The 13,935-nt window shown below is 41.3% G+C and overlaps 1 protein-coding gene across 1 annotated transcript; it reads left to right on the top strand.

Annotated features, from left to right (window-relative positions):
- Positions 1–1,055: 1,055 nt before the first annotated feature.
- Positions 1,056–12,701, top strand: stk17al (serine/threonine kinase 17a like). Its single transcript, XM_031729902.2, has 7 exons — positions 1,056–1,398; positions 4,790–5,002; positions 8,476–8,620; positions 9,451–9,577; positions 9,691–9,739; positions 10,036–10,215; positions 10,931–12,701. Exons 1-7 carry the CDS (start codon positions 1,286–1,288, stop codon positions 11,214–11,216), a joined length of 1,113 nt encoding a protein of 370 aa, XP_031585762.1. The 5' UTR covers positions 1,056–1,285; the 3' UTR covers positions 11,217–12,701.
- The last annotated feature ends 1,234 nt before the right edge of the window (positions 12,702–13,935 follow it).

The following is a 13,935-nucleotide window of genomic DNA, read 5'->3' as shown; positions in this document are numbered from 1 at the left end:
ATCTCACACTGTCTGATATCATGCTTTTATTTCATGTAGTAGAAACTGAGACCAGAAGCACAAAATCCACTACTAGTTCTACTAGTATCAGATGGAGAAGTTGGTTTTTATATTTTTATCTGTGTGCCGTTTTATTTACTTATGATTGGCATAGACCTTGACCTTTAAAAGCTATATATGGAAAACTTGCAGGACGCACGCACATTAAAATTAGTGGACTTTCCAGCTTTCAGCCGTGCCACATGACCTGATGTGTTATCTAATGAGATGCTTTGAATTCTTGTTGGATGACAGAAAGGTTCAATGACCAGACAACAGATAGGGGGAGAAATGCGGAAAGCTCTCAAACCCTCAGGGTAGCATCATATTCATGACTGAGCTTAAATGTGAAAACAGTCAATCTCACCTGTTCCACAGCCAAGCCCAGAGCAAGTATCGAGAAAACAAATACCAACGACACCAGGCATACTTTAAATATTTTTGAGCGTGAGAGTTTTTGTGTATGTTTTCAGTTTTAAACTATTTGGCTTGTTCTACCTATTGTTTGCTCTGGGAGTCCGTTTTGGAAGTTTTAATAGAAGTAAGTGGTTCAGTAAGCACCTAGGTTTATGTCTTATTAATTTGCCCTTGTGTACTTGGACGCTTATCTTTCTTTTAGAGTTTACCTTTATTTTAATTCTAAAGCTGATATGGTATCCTACGATTAACAGACTCATCCAAATGGCCTTATGTGGGGATATAAAATAGGAGGTTTCTGTTTATATGTTTATTTTTCCATATATTCTTGTATTTTACAACAACAGGCTACCGTTTAACCGCGAGTGATTGTTATCACCTAAGGTCATACTTAGACCTATCAAAGCGAAACTAATGCTATAAGTGTCTATTTATACGTACCTGCCGTGCTAAGATCGGGTCACTCACTACCGCATGCCAACCAGCTGGCTTGCAGTTTGGGACCTCCTGCTCTGCAAATTCATTGGCCTCTGCTGCTTAGCGTCACCGCAGGAGGCTGGGCTCCGAAGAGGACTTTACTGTCAGGAATGTATAGTAGCACTAAAACTAACTGTGTCGCGCTGCTGCAGGCATCACCTTTATGTTTGGGACGCACTTAAGCTGGATTACATACCGGTGGTTTCGAACAGCTTCTGTAGCCTCTAACTGACCTTTTTTTTATTTAATAATTAATATTATGCGAGTTTTTACTTGAGCTTACAAGAAAGTCGTCTCTTTTTTTGTATTTATTTGGCGAGAAAGAACTGTTTCATTACACGGCACGACTTCAATGCCACATTCAGCAACCATGAACAAAAGCGGAATGGTAACAAAAATCAACACCAGGATAAGGACTGACCCGTTCGCTGGCAGCTACGAGCTGGTGGGCAAAGAACTGGGCAGGTGAGTTTGTTTGTTGCCTGAAGGTTTTTGTTTTTTTTTTCCTCCAAGCAGTCATTGACAAAAATCCTAATACCTTCGTGCGTTGGCTGGACGTTGCAACAATGTCTGAACAGATTTAGGCAAATCGCTTAATCATATTAGAGTTACTCTCTGCACGTGTTACTGGGAAGCTTGCTAATTGAATATTTCCAATTGCGCTTTCCATCTGCTGGCGCGGAGCAGCGCTTTGGCACACGCAACGCGTAATGGTAATGCGCTTCTGTGAGTCCTGGCTGGAAGTTGCTAAATAGTTTTGAGACTCTGAGACACTTTTAATTCTAAACGGTGACAAAAACGAGTTGTGTGGAAATGCATGGACTGTTGTTATACATTATCTTTGCGATTTAAGGGAAATAAGTTTTCGACTTGCTTATTGTTTCTGCTGAGGTCCCGCGTGCACGGTCCATTATATCCTGGTGTAAATGGTACTGAAAATGCAAAGCCTCAAATGTCAAGAGTTGTGCTTAAGAGTGGACTTGGAGTAATCGTTCTGAATGCGTGGCGGTCTACACTGACATCAAGTGACATAAGTGCAACAACTAATGATGAAACAGATGCGAAAACACAAAGCAAGACTTTCTCATCCTGGCCTATATAGTTCATAGACTTTCTGCTTTCTTGACTATTTTCCTGTTTCGTGTACCTGCTATCCCACAAGTTAAATATGCTATCTACCACCAGTGCCTTTTTCTTTTTTTTTGTCTTGCTCTGGCTTCCTCTCTCTTTAGCCACATATATATATTTATGTCTCCCAGTTGCTGGTTTGTGGATGCCAGCTGAAATTCCAGATTCCAGCTGTATTTAACTGGGGATTCCCCAATGTGCCAAATTACAATGACTTTCTCTAGTAAGCACTGCAGCATGAATGAAGAAGATGAGCTGTGTTTCGCTCCTTAGGTTTCACTCAATTCAGCAGCTGGTTGCACTCGGTTTTTACAAATCAACTTCAGGTTTGTTCTTTTGCACATGCTCAGTAATGTCCTAGTAAGTAGCAAGTTTCTTTTTATAAGACACCCTGGGACATGAGGGAGAGTAGCATGACCTGTTGTGCTGGCTTTAGGCTGCCAGTGTAGTCTACAGCATCCTATAAACTTTTTTCTTTCCCTTCACTACCACAGATCAACTTTCACCCCCCCTTTTTACTCCCTCTCCCATGACTTCAGATCAACAACATCCTGAGATCAGGCCTCATAATCACATTAGGTGCAGGAATGTACGTAAGTGCCGCATGGCAGGAGATCAGCTTTATTGTACATTTGAATGCCGAACATTTCAACTGTAAATACCAGGCATTAATTCAAAGTTTGCAGAAAAGAAATGCCTCCTGACCCCTTTTTGAAAGCCTTCTCATTATCACGCTCTGCATGGTTTCCTGCAGAAATGGGCACAAAATATGTTGTGGGCAACCTGAGAGCAGGAAGAGGAACTCAGGTTGTGTGTCAGACTGTCTGTGAAAAAGGCAAATAAGAGCTGTCATTTTTCATTACACTTCAGACATGAGTCAGTGAGCCTCTGGGGAAGACAAAATGCAGACTGCACGGGAAACCAATTTCTTAATCAAATTATCACCATCTTGCGGAAAGGAATGTTTTGTGTCACAGTAAATTTGGTGATTGATAACAGATGAGTTGCAGACAGGTTCCTGAAGAGAACTGTTTGAACTATCTAACTGCAATTGCTGATTATTTGAGAAAGCACTTCTCATTATTAGTCAGAGTATGGTAAGACCTTTCTGTGTTAACAGTGAGATGTTGGTATTTTTAATCCAAAAAAGCAAAAACGTATTTTTTAAAATGTTAAATTATACCGTGATTATTTTTTTAATTTTTTTTTTTAATAACCAAAAATATTCTTTTCATCTTCCTGGTGAACATGGCCGGCTACAAGATGGCCTTGTTTAGTAACCTCTGACCTGTTGTCAGCCTTTGAAAGGACCCCCCCTGGGCTGCTCTTTTCAGTAACCACTAGTCATTTCTTTTCACTCTAATATGTAGCACCCAGCCCACAGCTCTGAACTTGGCTAATTAAGGATGAAAAGCCCCTGATGGCTTTTGCCTTTTCAATCTGAACAATGACTCGTCACTACACTGCGAGACTGGGAAATGGGGTGGCAGCCAGCACACAACCAGCCTCCAGCCAGAACAGTAGCTGTTTTTTGGTCAGCAGCACAGTCAGCTTTAAGCAATACTGTGTGGGAGGAAAAATAGCTGAACTAATGTTACACTTCATTTATTTAGTTATCTTCTAGCATCTTTTGTTCACTTTCCCCAAGCCTTGTGTGTCGTGTCTAAAGTGCAGCTTAAGAAAACACTGAGATGTTAGTTAGATGTAGATATTAAGATTACAGTGACTGTCTCCATGTTGCTTGGGTTCTAACTCGACTGTCAAACTGTGACACCCCCCCCAGCGTGTAGCCTGCTCAGTCACATTCATGTGGGTGGTCTTGGTCTCAGGACTGCTGTGTTTAGCTGACTGGTCAGCTTTTGTACGACTGTCAATGCAGAAGCAGTCTCTGGCTGAGGGTCTGGGTGGAGGTGTCAACACAATTCCATTTGTCCCTGCTGCTGTCAGCTGTGAAGAAAGGGAAGTGGTGCACAAGGCCTCATTTTCAGCCCGGGAGAGACGGCTGGTGATTGTCTTGGTTTGACCCAAATGCAGTTCTGCATACATCGGACATCCTGCCCTCACCCACAGCTGACCTTTAGCACCTTTTATGAGTCTATTAATGTACATTCAGGGGAAAAAAAGTCAAGGTTTATTATAATTAAGATAATTAGACAGTCTTTTCTTAATGCTGTGTTTTACCAGTGACATTATGCAGCCAAGCTGTCACATCTCTTTGTTTTTGCTTGACCTACAAAGTAGCAATACCCTTATCAGAGCCCTGCCCTCTATTCTGCAGCTCTTGCCAAAAGTGTCAGCCTTATCTGCTCTCCTTCAGACCCTCCTGAAGGCTAGAGGAACAGGGGAAAGAAGGGGGATCTATCAACAGACTGCCTCCTTAGCAGAGCATATCAGTGGTGAATAACGGTTAAAATTTTTCAAATGATGCCACATAAGCACCTTATCTCTGGACTGTTCCATAACCGCACCCTCACTGTTGCACTTGTAGCCAATTGGTTTGCCTTTCCAAAATGCCTCATGTCTTCTTAACATTTAAATATTGAGGAGAATATATGCAGTTTAAGTGACCTACATTTAACCCAGTAGCAATTTGAAAAGGAAATGGACCCATGTCTAAACAAATTAAAAAAAACATAAATAAATAAAAAACACAGGAAGGTGGTTGTGATTTTTCTTCCTGGCTAAACACTCTGTTGCTCTTTTTTTGTTTTGTTTTTTTGTTTCCCAGGGGAAAGTTTGCAGTTGTGAAGAAGTGCATTGAGAAGGCGACAGGGAAGCAGTATGCTGCCAAGTTCCTGCGAAAGCGACGGAAGGGCGAAGACTGCCGCATGGACATCTTAAATGAGATTGCTGTGCTGGAGCTGGCCAAGGCAAACCCCTTTGTGGTGGCACTGCATGAAGTCTATGAAACCAGCACTGAGATCATTCTCGTTCTCGAGTGGTAAGTCACTAATGTTCTACATCACAACTATTCCACTCTCTTTCCCAAACTAGCAGTGGTTTGGATAACTAATTGCATTAGACAGCAGTAATCTAAATAATTATTCCTGAATCTAAGTGTTTGAGACATAGCAGAGAACCTGAGGGGGGTGATCAGGTCAAAAGGTATTAGTGATGGGAAACGTGGGGTACGCTCTGGGCAGGTTTCCCAGGTGTACCTTACAAATAATTCTTTTTCATAAGCACAGGTTTAGTTGGAAAAGCCTCAAATCTTACATACACGTCATGCAACATCCTGTATTTTGCAAGATAAGAACGTCAGAGCTTGGTGCTTCCGTGTGAATAATTAGTTTTTATGCAGTATGGTCGGCTGATTTGCAAGAATAAAAAAAAAAAAAAGTATTTCCTGGCATAGTTCTAGCCAAGTTGCTAGTTCTTTAAAAAAAAAAAAAAACCCTACGTGTGAAATGCACAGGCTTGCGCTAGTTAAACACGGTCTCTACCTTAAATGGAAATTCTCTGTGTCTGTGGTTAGTCGCTCGTCTCGCTGTAGCGTGAACACCTCAGTTTCTTGTTACGCTAACTGATTGTGATGAAGTGTCATTTTAAATACCACAGTAAAACTGCAGCATGCTTACTGTGTAAAAATGACAACATTAAGCTACGGATTACTCATTTAGATGCTACCGCTTGAATCTGGTTAAGGCACTGGTGACTCTCCAACATGCATGTGAACTACACAGCAGGTGGTTCACACCGTTGATTCAGTTCCCTAACAAGGTCAATTCAGCATCTGGCCTCAGCCTGCTGTGGTTCAGTATTAAATAACTTAAGTGTCATTTAACTCCTTTAATGAACCTCTTTAATTAGGATTTAGAAAGATCCCATAGCATCTTAACCACCTCACTTCCCTCATTACACAAAGATAACAAAGGAGGTTGCCCTTGAACCATGTTCCATGGATCCTGTTCCACAACTGCTCACTTCCCAGGCAGAAAGCCTTCTCCTACTCAGGATCCACTCTAGTTATTCCCTTCCCAGACATGGAATGCTTCTGTAGAACAAAAGCTTCTCTGTGGGGAAGGCTATGTTTGACCTCTTGACTAAAGTGTGAAAGGGGAAGTAGCACCATAGTTCACCCCTGCATGCCTGCAGAGAAAACATAGCAGGAGGTCACTCCACAGTAGCCCACATTTCCTCTTCAGCTGCCAAAGAAGTTACACTGGGAGTTGTTGGTGCGCTGGGATTTGAAGCAGCATATGCATGCACGACATCTTAGCTCTGACAAAGCTTGGGGTTTTTTTGTTTTGTTTTTTTTAAATGTCAGTTAGCATGTCCTAAAAGCTACAGAAGCGCTAACAGCAAGCGAATGAAAAACTGCATTCACAAACCGTCTGACCTCGGCATGAGTTTCGAGAATTGCAAACCATTTTCCATTTCCTGTGGGTTTAAATGTAAGCAGCAAGCAAAGCGCAGCTCCCAAAAGTAGCACACAGCCATGCCAGTATAAAATGTCGTGTGCACACACACTTTTTGAAGCCACAACCACTTCCTTGTCAATGTCAGAGAAATGAAGTCAAAGTCTAATCATCTCCAAAAATACAGCTGCAGCATGCGTCAGGACCAAAGAAACCCCCAGGGTAATGACTAGTTTTAGATATGATCACCTTCATGAAAACAGAATCACCTCGAAGTTCTTTTTGTGGAGAGTAACTTGAGGTAATCAGTGAGATAGGTTCTCCATGGGGGGGGACAAAGTTCTTCCTAGTTCTTCCTAAATGCTATGTAACATAACCCAGGCTGTACTGGACTTTAACTCAAACATGCTCTAGGTGACAGAGGGTTATCAAGGAGTAATGAGGCAACAAGAATGATTACTAATCAATCAGAGGATTGACTTGTTTTGCCCCTTTTGCTTTCTTATCTATGCATTCAGAGTTTGGGGGAGTCAGCTGTTCTTAACTCTTGTCTTAAACCAATTATTTAGCTCAAACAGCCTGTCTGCGATAGGTTTGTTCTTTTGGACTGATGTAGGGAGGATGTCTGCCTACATTCTAAAGTAGGGAATGCATCAACTTTCAAAGCACAGCAACAATATTCTGACTTCAGGGAATTAGCCCGTCATTCTTGGCCACAATATATGCAAATGGTCTTTATTAGGATTTGAAAGCAAGGGTCATTAAAGTATCCATCAGACTAACTTATTCCTTCAGTTCCTTCACCCACATGAAGGCATCAATAGCCAGCTTGCATTCATTTGGTATACATGTGCAGATCAGCGTAAACCTATTGAGCCACTGCTCTTAAGTACTCTGGGGGTCATCAGCTGGGATTGACTGTGTTTACAGCAAGCAAGTATTTATTGCTAAGAGTTTAAAAAAAGAATTAGGTCTGAGAGAGGTAGAGGGCCCAAACCCAAAACAAAATGCTTTCTATTTTTACTGCTCAGGTTATTGAAGAGGGCAGGTTGAGAAGGCTATAAGGGATTTTAAGGTGCTGCTTATATAACAGTCATGCCCAGGACCTAACGGGGACTGGAAGGTGCAGCTTATGTAACGTTTGTGCCCAGGGCTGGGACCAAAAAAAATTTCCTCTGAAGATAAAAAGCATGTCTGCTTTCTAAATCCCCCACATATGGTTGCAGTGCTTTTTGGAGGGAGTCAACTGTCAGCTTCAGGCATTGCTAGAACTGATGGAGCACCTAACATAAATCCACCATGTCTCCACATTACTTAACATTGTTATACAAGCACAGCAGGGCTATGCAGGAATCTTACTATTACTCAAAAATGAGCAAGCAGTTTGTTTCGAGTAAATGAGTAGAAAATGATGCATGCTGAGGCTCATACAGAGCGGGTACAAACTTCACACTTCTCTGCTTCTTTCTTTCTATTTCAAGAAAATATTTTTACAAAGTGATTAGTTGGCGGGTGTTTTTTTTTTTTTTTTTTTTTTTTTTTTTTTTTTTTTTTTTTTTTGTCTATTTCCTTCCCCTGTTTTAGTGAATTTATTTCAGTATGAGGTTGTAAAGGAGCTTATCTGAAGCTGCTGATATGACCATTCTTATCTCAGCAATATTCCTGACAAGAGGAAAGTACTGACACAGGCGGGGTACCTAACACTGTACTGATTTATGTTGGACTCGCATGCAGTGTGTAGATGTGGATGAACTTTGTTTCTCTAACACAAATGAGGGGGAAATGGTTATATAATTGTAAAGAAAGCAGTGATGGCTTTATATTTTCTTTCCCTTTTTTGTGCGATAGGTTGATAATATGCATTGCCAACTTATGTGACTGAAACGGAGTGGAAGGGTGTGTTTGTAACTTTCGAGGAGTAATTTATTATTACAGGTGCAAATGAAAGCGAGCCAAGCTAAACTTCACTGGGTGGTTATCCACTCAAAGTTATGTTCTTCTCATCTTATCCGTAGTTTCTTTTTATTCAGTTTTCCTTCCTGTGTTTTCCTTCCAGCGCCGCCGGTGGCGAAATCTTCAACCAGTGTGTTGCGGACAACGACGAGGCCTTCACAGAGAAAGATGTGATCCGACTGGCCAGGCAGATCCTGAACGGGGTGGCCTTTCTGCATCGGAATAATGTGGTGCATCTGGATCTGAAGGTAAATGCACAAGAAATGTTAATGACAAATATAGGACAGTGCGTTCTCTCAAGAGTCAGACTGGGGAAGATATTATTTCTCTTATGCAACCACAGCTCATTCAGCGTGCCACGACTTTGTTCCCGTGAGGAATCACTTTATAAAAGCATCTGACCTAACTATCATGTTTTCTTTGATGTGTCTTGAGGTAACAAAGCAGCCATCACTGAGATTTTCCTTTCTTTCACGTCTCCTTTCTTTGCATTTCACAAATTAATCATGATGTGTCTGGCTTCTGGTTACACATTACACAATGTGTTCTAGATAAAATTATCCGTTGAGATGCACTAAATTGTTTTAGAAGGGCTTTCAAATGTTTGAGATGTTGTGTTAAACTGTTTTCAAAAGAAGAATCATTCATTATCGAAGCATTCCTGTGGTTCCTCGGCCTTTGCTGGCTCAAGCCTGATATGTGGATTTCTCTTTCTTGTATGTATCCCATTGTTCCAGCTAAATCTGGCATTAGGCCAGCCTGGCCCGGATTTAAGTTGTATGTACACTGCAGTATTTACATAGACTAACCATAGAGCCATTTAAGTGTTTGGCAGAAATGCCTTTACCTCTCTTCAGAATTGTCTGATAGGCTTATTGGATGATCTGGGCTCAAAGGCCCAGTTAGTAAGTTGACTGACGACCTAGACCCCTAATCCTGTCAGGATCAGTTTCCCCAAATGCTTTGACTCGTAGATGCGTAATTAATTACCTCAGATGCCAGACCTCAGGCTGCTCAAATAATCAGTCTTTATCTCCTTATGTAACCTTTGCCTAATCCGTGTGTGTGCCCTCTCCAGCCTCAGAACGTCTTGCTGACCAGTGCCACACCTCTAGGGGACATTCGTATTGTGGACTTTGGCTTGTCTAGACGAATGGACAACATCACAGAAGTCAGGGAGATCCTGGGTACCCCAGAGTATGTGGGTAAGTCATGCTTTCAGCTATAAATTACCCAAAACTACATGCCTCTTTTTCTTTTTTTTAAAATGTGAGGACAATTTAAGGTGACTAACTTTGGCCATGTGTTTCTGTTGCAGCCCCAGAGATCCTGAACTATGAACCCATTAGCACTTCTACAGATATGTGGTAAGTGTGTTATTTTAGATTGTATTTCCACTCATTTTAGAGGACGCCACACGCAGCTCATTTAATCTAGATAAATATTCAGGACAATGACATCACCTCCATAACGTGCAAAAGACAATTTTGTGTCTAGACCTTTGACCACAAGACAAACTTTGCTACATACTTGCATTTAATTGGCTCATCACAGAATAGTGGAAGCCAGCCAGCTGTGTGGGGCTTAGCAACACACTGCGTAACCATAAACGACAATGACTTGCCCCATAACCACCTTCTCCTTTCTCCTTCCTCTTTACCAGGAGTATTGGGGTTCTGACTTACGTCATGCTCACGGGCGAGTCTCCTTTTCTGGGTGCTGACAAACAGGAGACCTTCCTCAACATCTCTCAAGTCAACATAGACTATTCACCGGATACATTCGAGGGCATCTCCTCGCTGGCTGTTGACTTCATCAAATCTTTGCTGGTTAAAAACCCAAGGTGAGGCTCTTTTTAAACAGTAAAGGTGAAGATGAATAGATGTTATGGTTATGGCTTAAAGGGGAGAGTTTCCATCTCAGCATCACTTTGAGCAGATTAACACACCAAGGATGTGAGTCAGGTTCACACCGGCACGAAAGCACACGTCCCCACACGTCTAAATGAGCGTTTGTGGTAACAAGATTTGCGTCACTTGGGCGAGAAGTCATTTCCTTGCTTGCAAATGCTGGTTGTGAATTTTACTCATTTAGCAAACTTTTAGTTCAGCATTTTTGGATTGACGTTAGATCAAACACTAATGCATGTCTTACCTTTTCCCTGCATTACCATTTCGTTAAACTGAGCGGAACCTCTCAAAGATCTTTAGAAAAGATACCTTAATGTGTTTAGAAAAGCATCAGCAGACTCTCTCGCTCTGTCAAATGCAGACACACAATCTCCAGTCAGTATCATTTAATTGCAGGAGTATAGTGGCAGCACTGGAAAAAGGCAGATATTTCACCATCTGAGTAATCGGTTAGAGACGGAGGGGAAAAAATCTTGACAGCAAATGGCGTTGTCTTTGTGGCTTTTCGTGCCCAATGTTGAAAAGTAATTTGGCCAACTTGTAAGAAAATGTCTTGAGTGAATCTGAAGATCTAGGCAATCAATCTGTTACGTAATGTCTCTGGGATTTTTCCACTTATGCACAGTGTTATTGTGTTTGTGTATACAGGAAGAGGGCCACAGCAGAAGAATGCCTCAATCACCCCTGGCTGAACTCCTGCCCCCACTCCCACCCACACCTCCACAACAGGTCGCCGTCCTCTTTGGATGAGCCGGAGACGAGTCAGTCCGAGTCGGAACCAGAGAGTCCAGCTCCGTCCCCTGAGCTAGACGTGATTGGGTCATTTCTCAGGTGCCCAGGCCAAGGTGAGCTGAAGGCGGGCCGTGGCGCCTTCTCTTTCAGTGAGCCTCCTTTCTGCACACGACCCGAAATCCAGCAGGAGCTCATTTGCTGACTGATGTTTCACAGTTGGAAAGGGACTCAGTAAATTAAAACTCCATGGAGCTTAACCTGAAAACCTTTAAGCCTTGAGGTGCTTGGTTTTGATCGGAACCAGGACCGTGTTTGAGTGGCTGCAGTTTGCCTGGCTGCTCCTACTGCTGCGACGTCTGTGAGCTTGATACCTCTGCCTGCGCCTGTGTGTGTCACTGTGTATATGTTAAATAATACATGCTACTCAGTGCTAGTTAGAATGATTGTACAGGAGGAGTATGAGAGGGTTTGAAGATGCAGGACAAAGGAGTGGGAGAAAACAAGGACTTTGTTGAGGACTGCACTGCTGCCTTATGTGACAAAACTGAACTTGGCTCAGCTGAACACTGGTTAGTTCACCCCTGCACACATACTGCTTTATCCCCAATTAGCCTTCGGACGGGGTTTCAGAGGAGAGATGGCCTCCCACTTCCTTGGATGACTTCACTCAGTGTGTGCTCTCATCTAAAAAAGTTACGTTTCAGTGACCCACACATAGCTTCTGTGACGAGTTGAAGAAAGTAAAGCATTCTGACAGGTGGATCTACTTAAGAAAAAAGAATGAAAGCAATGAGCAGCGCCCTATGCGAAAGCCAGACGTTAACTGTATTGTTTATTAATGTGTGTCTTATACCATTTTAGCCCCTCAAACGGTCAAAGCCACATCGATGCCTGAGGTTAAGATGGATATGGTAGCATTCTTATTATTGAGGACAATCATGAGCACTTTTATTTTGTTATTGGACTTTTGTGTAAAACCAAAGGCTCATCAAGCACAGTTAGGTGTCACACGATGTACTGTACATATTAACCAGTCTCCAACACCCTCTTTTTTTTGTCACGTGACCTGTTATTTTTTTCATTAAGTGCCACTCTTTTAACCTCACTTCTGTTAATGTTACAGTTGAAAGTTTTCCTTTTTTTTTTTTTTTTTTTCTTTTTTTTTCTTTTTTTTGTGTTTTGTTGACCTTTGCACAAGTTGCACATTTTGTTTTCTTTGTTTTTGTTTTGCTGCAAGGTTGCCATTAGATTTCATGCAAATTTTGTGACATCAGCCTTGGAAAGAGGGAATCGCAGGGGCTGAATTTTTTTTTTTTTTTTAAATATGGAACAGAATAAAATATAATGTCATGGAAAACTTAAGCCCCAGATGTCTTTGAATATGTGATGTTTGCCTTTAGATGCTCGGGAGCAGAGAATTGACATTTTCTCAAAAGAAAGTACTGAAATGTATATTGAGTTTGTGATATTTTTTTTGTTTGTTTTATCATTGTATTGATGTTAACGTCATTATATTGTTGTATTTGGTAACTTTGTTAACTTTTATGTATTACTGTGTTTCGCCTCTCGAATTTCAGGAAGGTTTGCACTTGTCCTTGTGGACGTTATGTTAAAATAAATAAATGTTGATGGCTTGCATTATGAAATTTAACAATCATGAGAAATACATTTGAATTTTGTATCAAAATATTGAGTCTGGTTGTTGTGAGTCTCTCCCCCCCCCCCTTTCCTTTCTTTATCGTAGCAGCAATAAGAGAATATGCTTTCAGGAAAAACTAAAAAATGTAATAACATGTTTATAATAGTAATTCAATGAGATCCAGTTAGTCGGCATGAGCTCTTCTGAGAAGGCTGACTAAAAATAAACATTCATAAATTCCAGACAATGAATCTTTATGATCTACTAACTTTTCCTCTTAGAACCATCATCATGACGTCAAAGTTTTTACATTTTTCCAGTATCTTAGTAAAATGAGTGATGCCTTGATCTGTTGCTTTTTTTTCCCCCCCGCTAATCGACAAATGTTAGGGCGCTAACACACTGAACTAAAATAAGAACGTTACAGTATGACGTCAGCATGCTACATACAGATACTGGCACGGTGCCTGATTGTAGTTTAATGTCCGTTTCTTCTTCATTCCAGCTTTCAAATAAAACTGGGTTGAGTGGTGAGGGAAATCAGTGCTTTCCAAATTGAAATGAAAGAATCTAAAAGAAAGGTCTACTAAAGCTGTTTTTGTCAGTCAATAGAATTTGAGTTGCTAGTTAACTTTTTTTTTTTTTTTTTTTTTTTTTTTTTTTTTTGTCTTGACATGAATCACTTGGATGAGAATATCTTTATGATGCAGAGGTACATATCTAAACATAGACATGAAATATTATTTGTGAAAAAGTTTAAATATCAAATATTTCATGACGATCTACACCGGGTGTCCAACTCCAGGCCTCGAGGGCCGGTGTCCTGCAGGTTTTAGATGTGTAATTGATCCAACACAGCTGATTTAAATGGCTAAATGACCTCCTCATGTCTTGAAGTTCTCCAGAGGCCTGGAAATGAACCAATCATTTGATTCAGGTGTGTTGACCCAGGGTGATATCTAAAACCTGCAGGACACTGGCCCTTGAGGCCTGGAGTTCCTGGAGGGACATCCCTGATCTACACACTATTAGCACGTCCACGATCTCTCTGCTTGTTTGCAGTGTTGTTGCTTAGTTACAATCACCTAACGGCATCTAACAGCGCATACAAAACAGTACTACGTAGAACAGCAGTGACCAGCCTTTAACATTTGTGATTAAAAAATAAGGTATATTTTCTTCTTGATTCCCAGTTTGGGAACAGTGCTCAGTCTTTGTGAGGCTATCATACTTTGTTATCATCCCATTTCGTATTTTGCATGCTGCTGCTGAACAACAGCCC

The sequence above is a fragment of the Oreochromis aureus genome, linkage group 4 (assembly GCF_013358895.1).
Source record: "Oreochromis aureus strain Israel breed Guangdong linkage group 4, ZZ_aureus, whole genome shotgun sequence".
In the NCBI taxonomy this organism is placed as follows: domain Eukaryota; kingdom Metazoa; phylum Chordata; class Actinopteri; order Cichliformes; family Cichlidae; genus Oreochromis; species Oreochromis aureus.
This window is presented reverse-complemented; position numbering and strand designations above follow the sequence as displayed.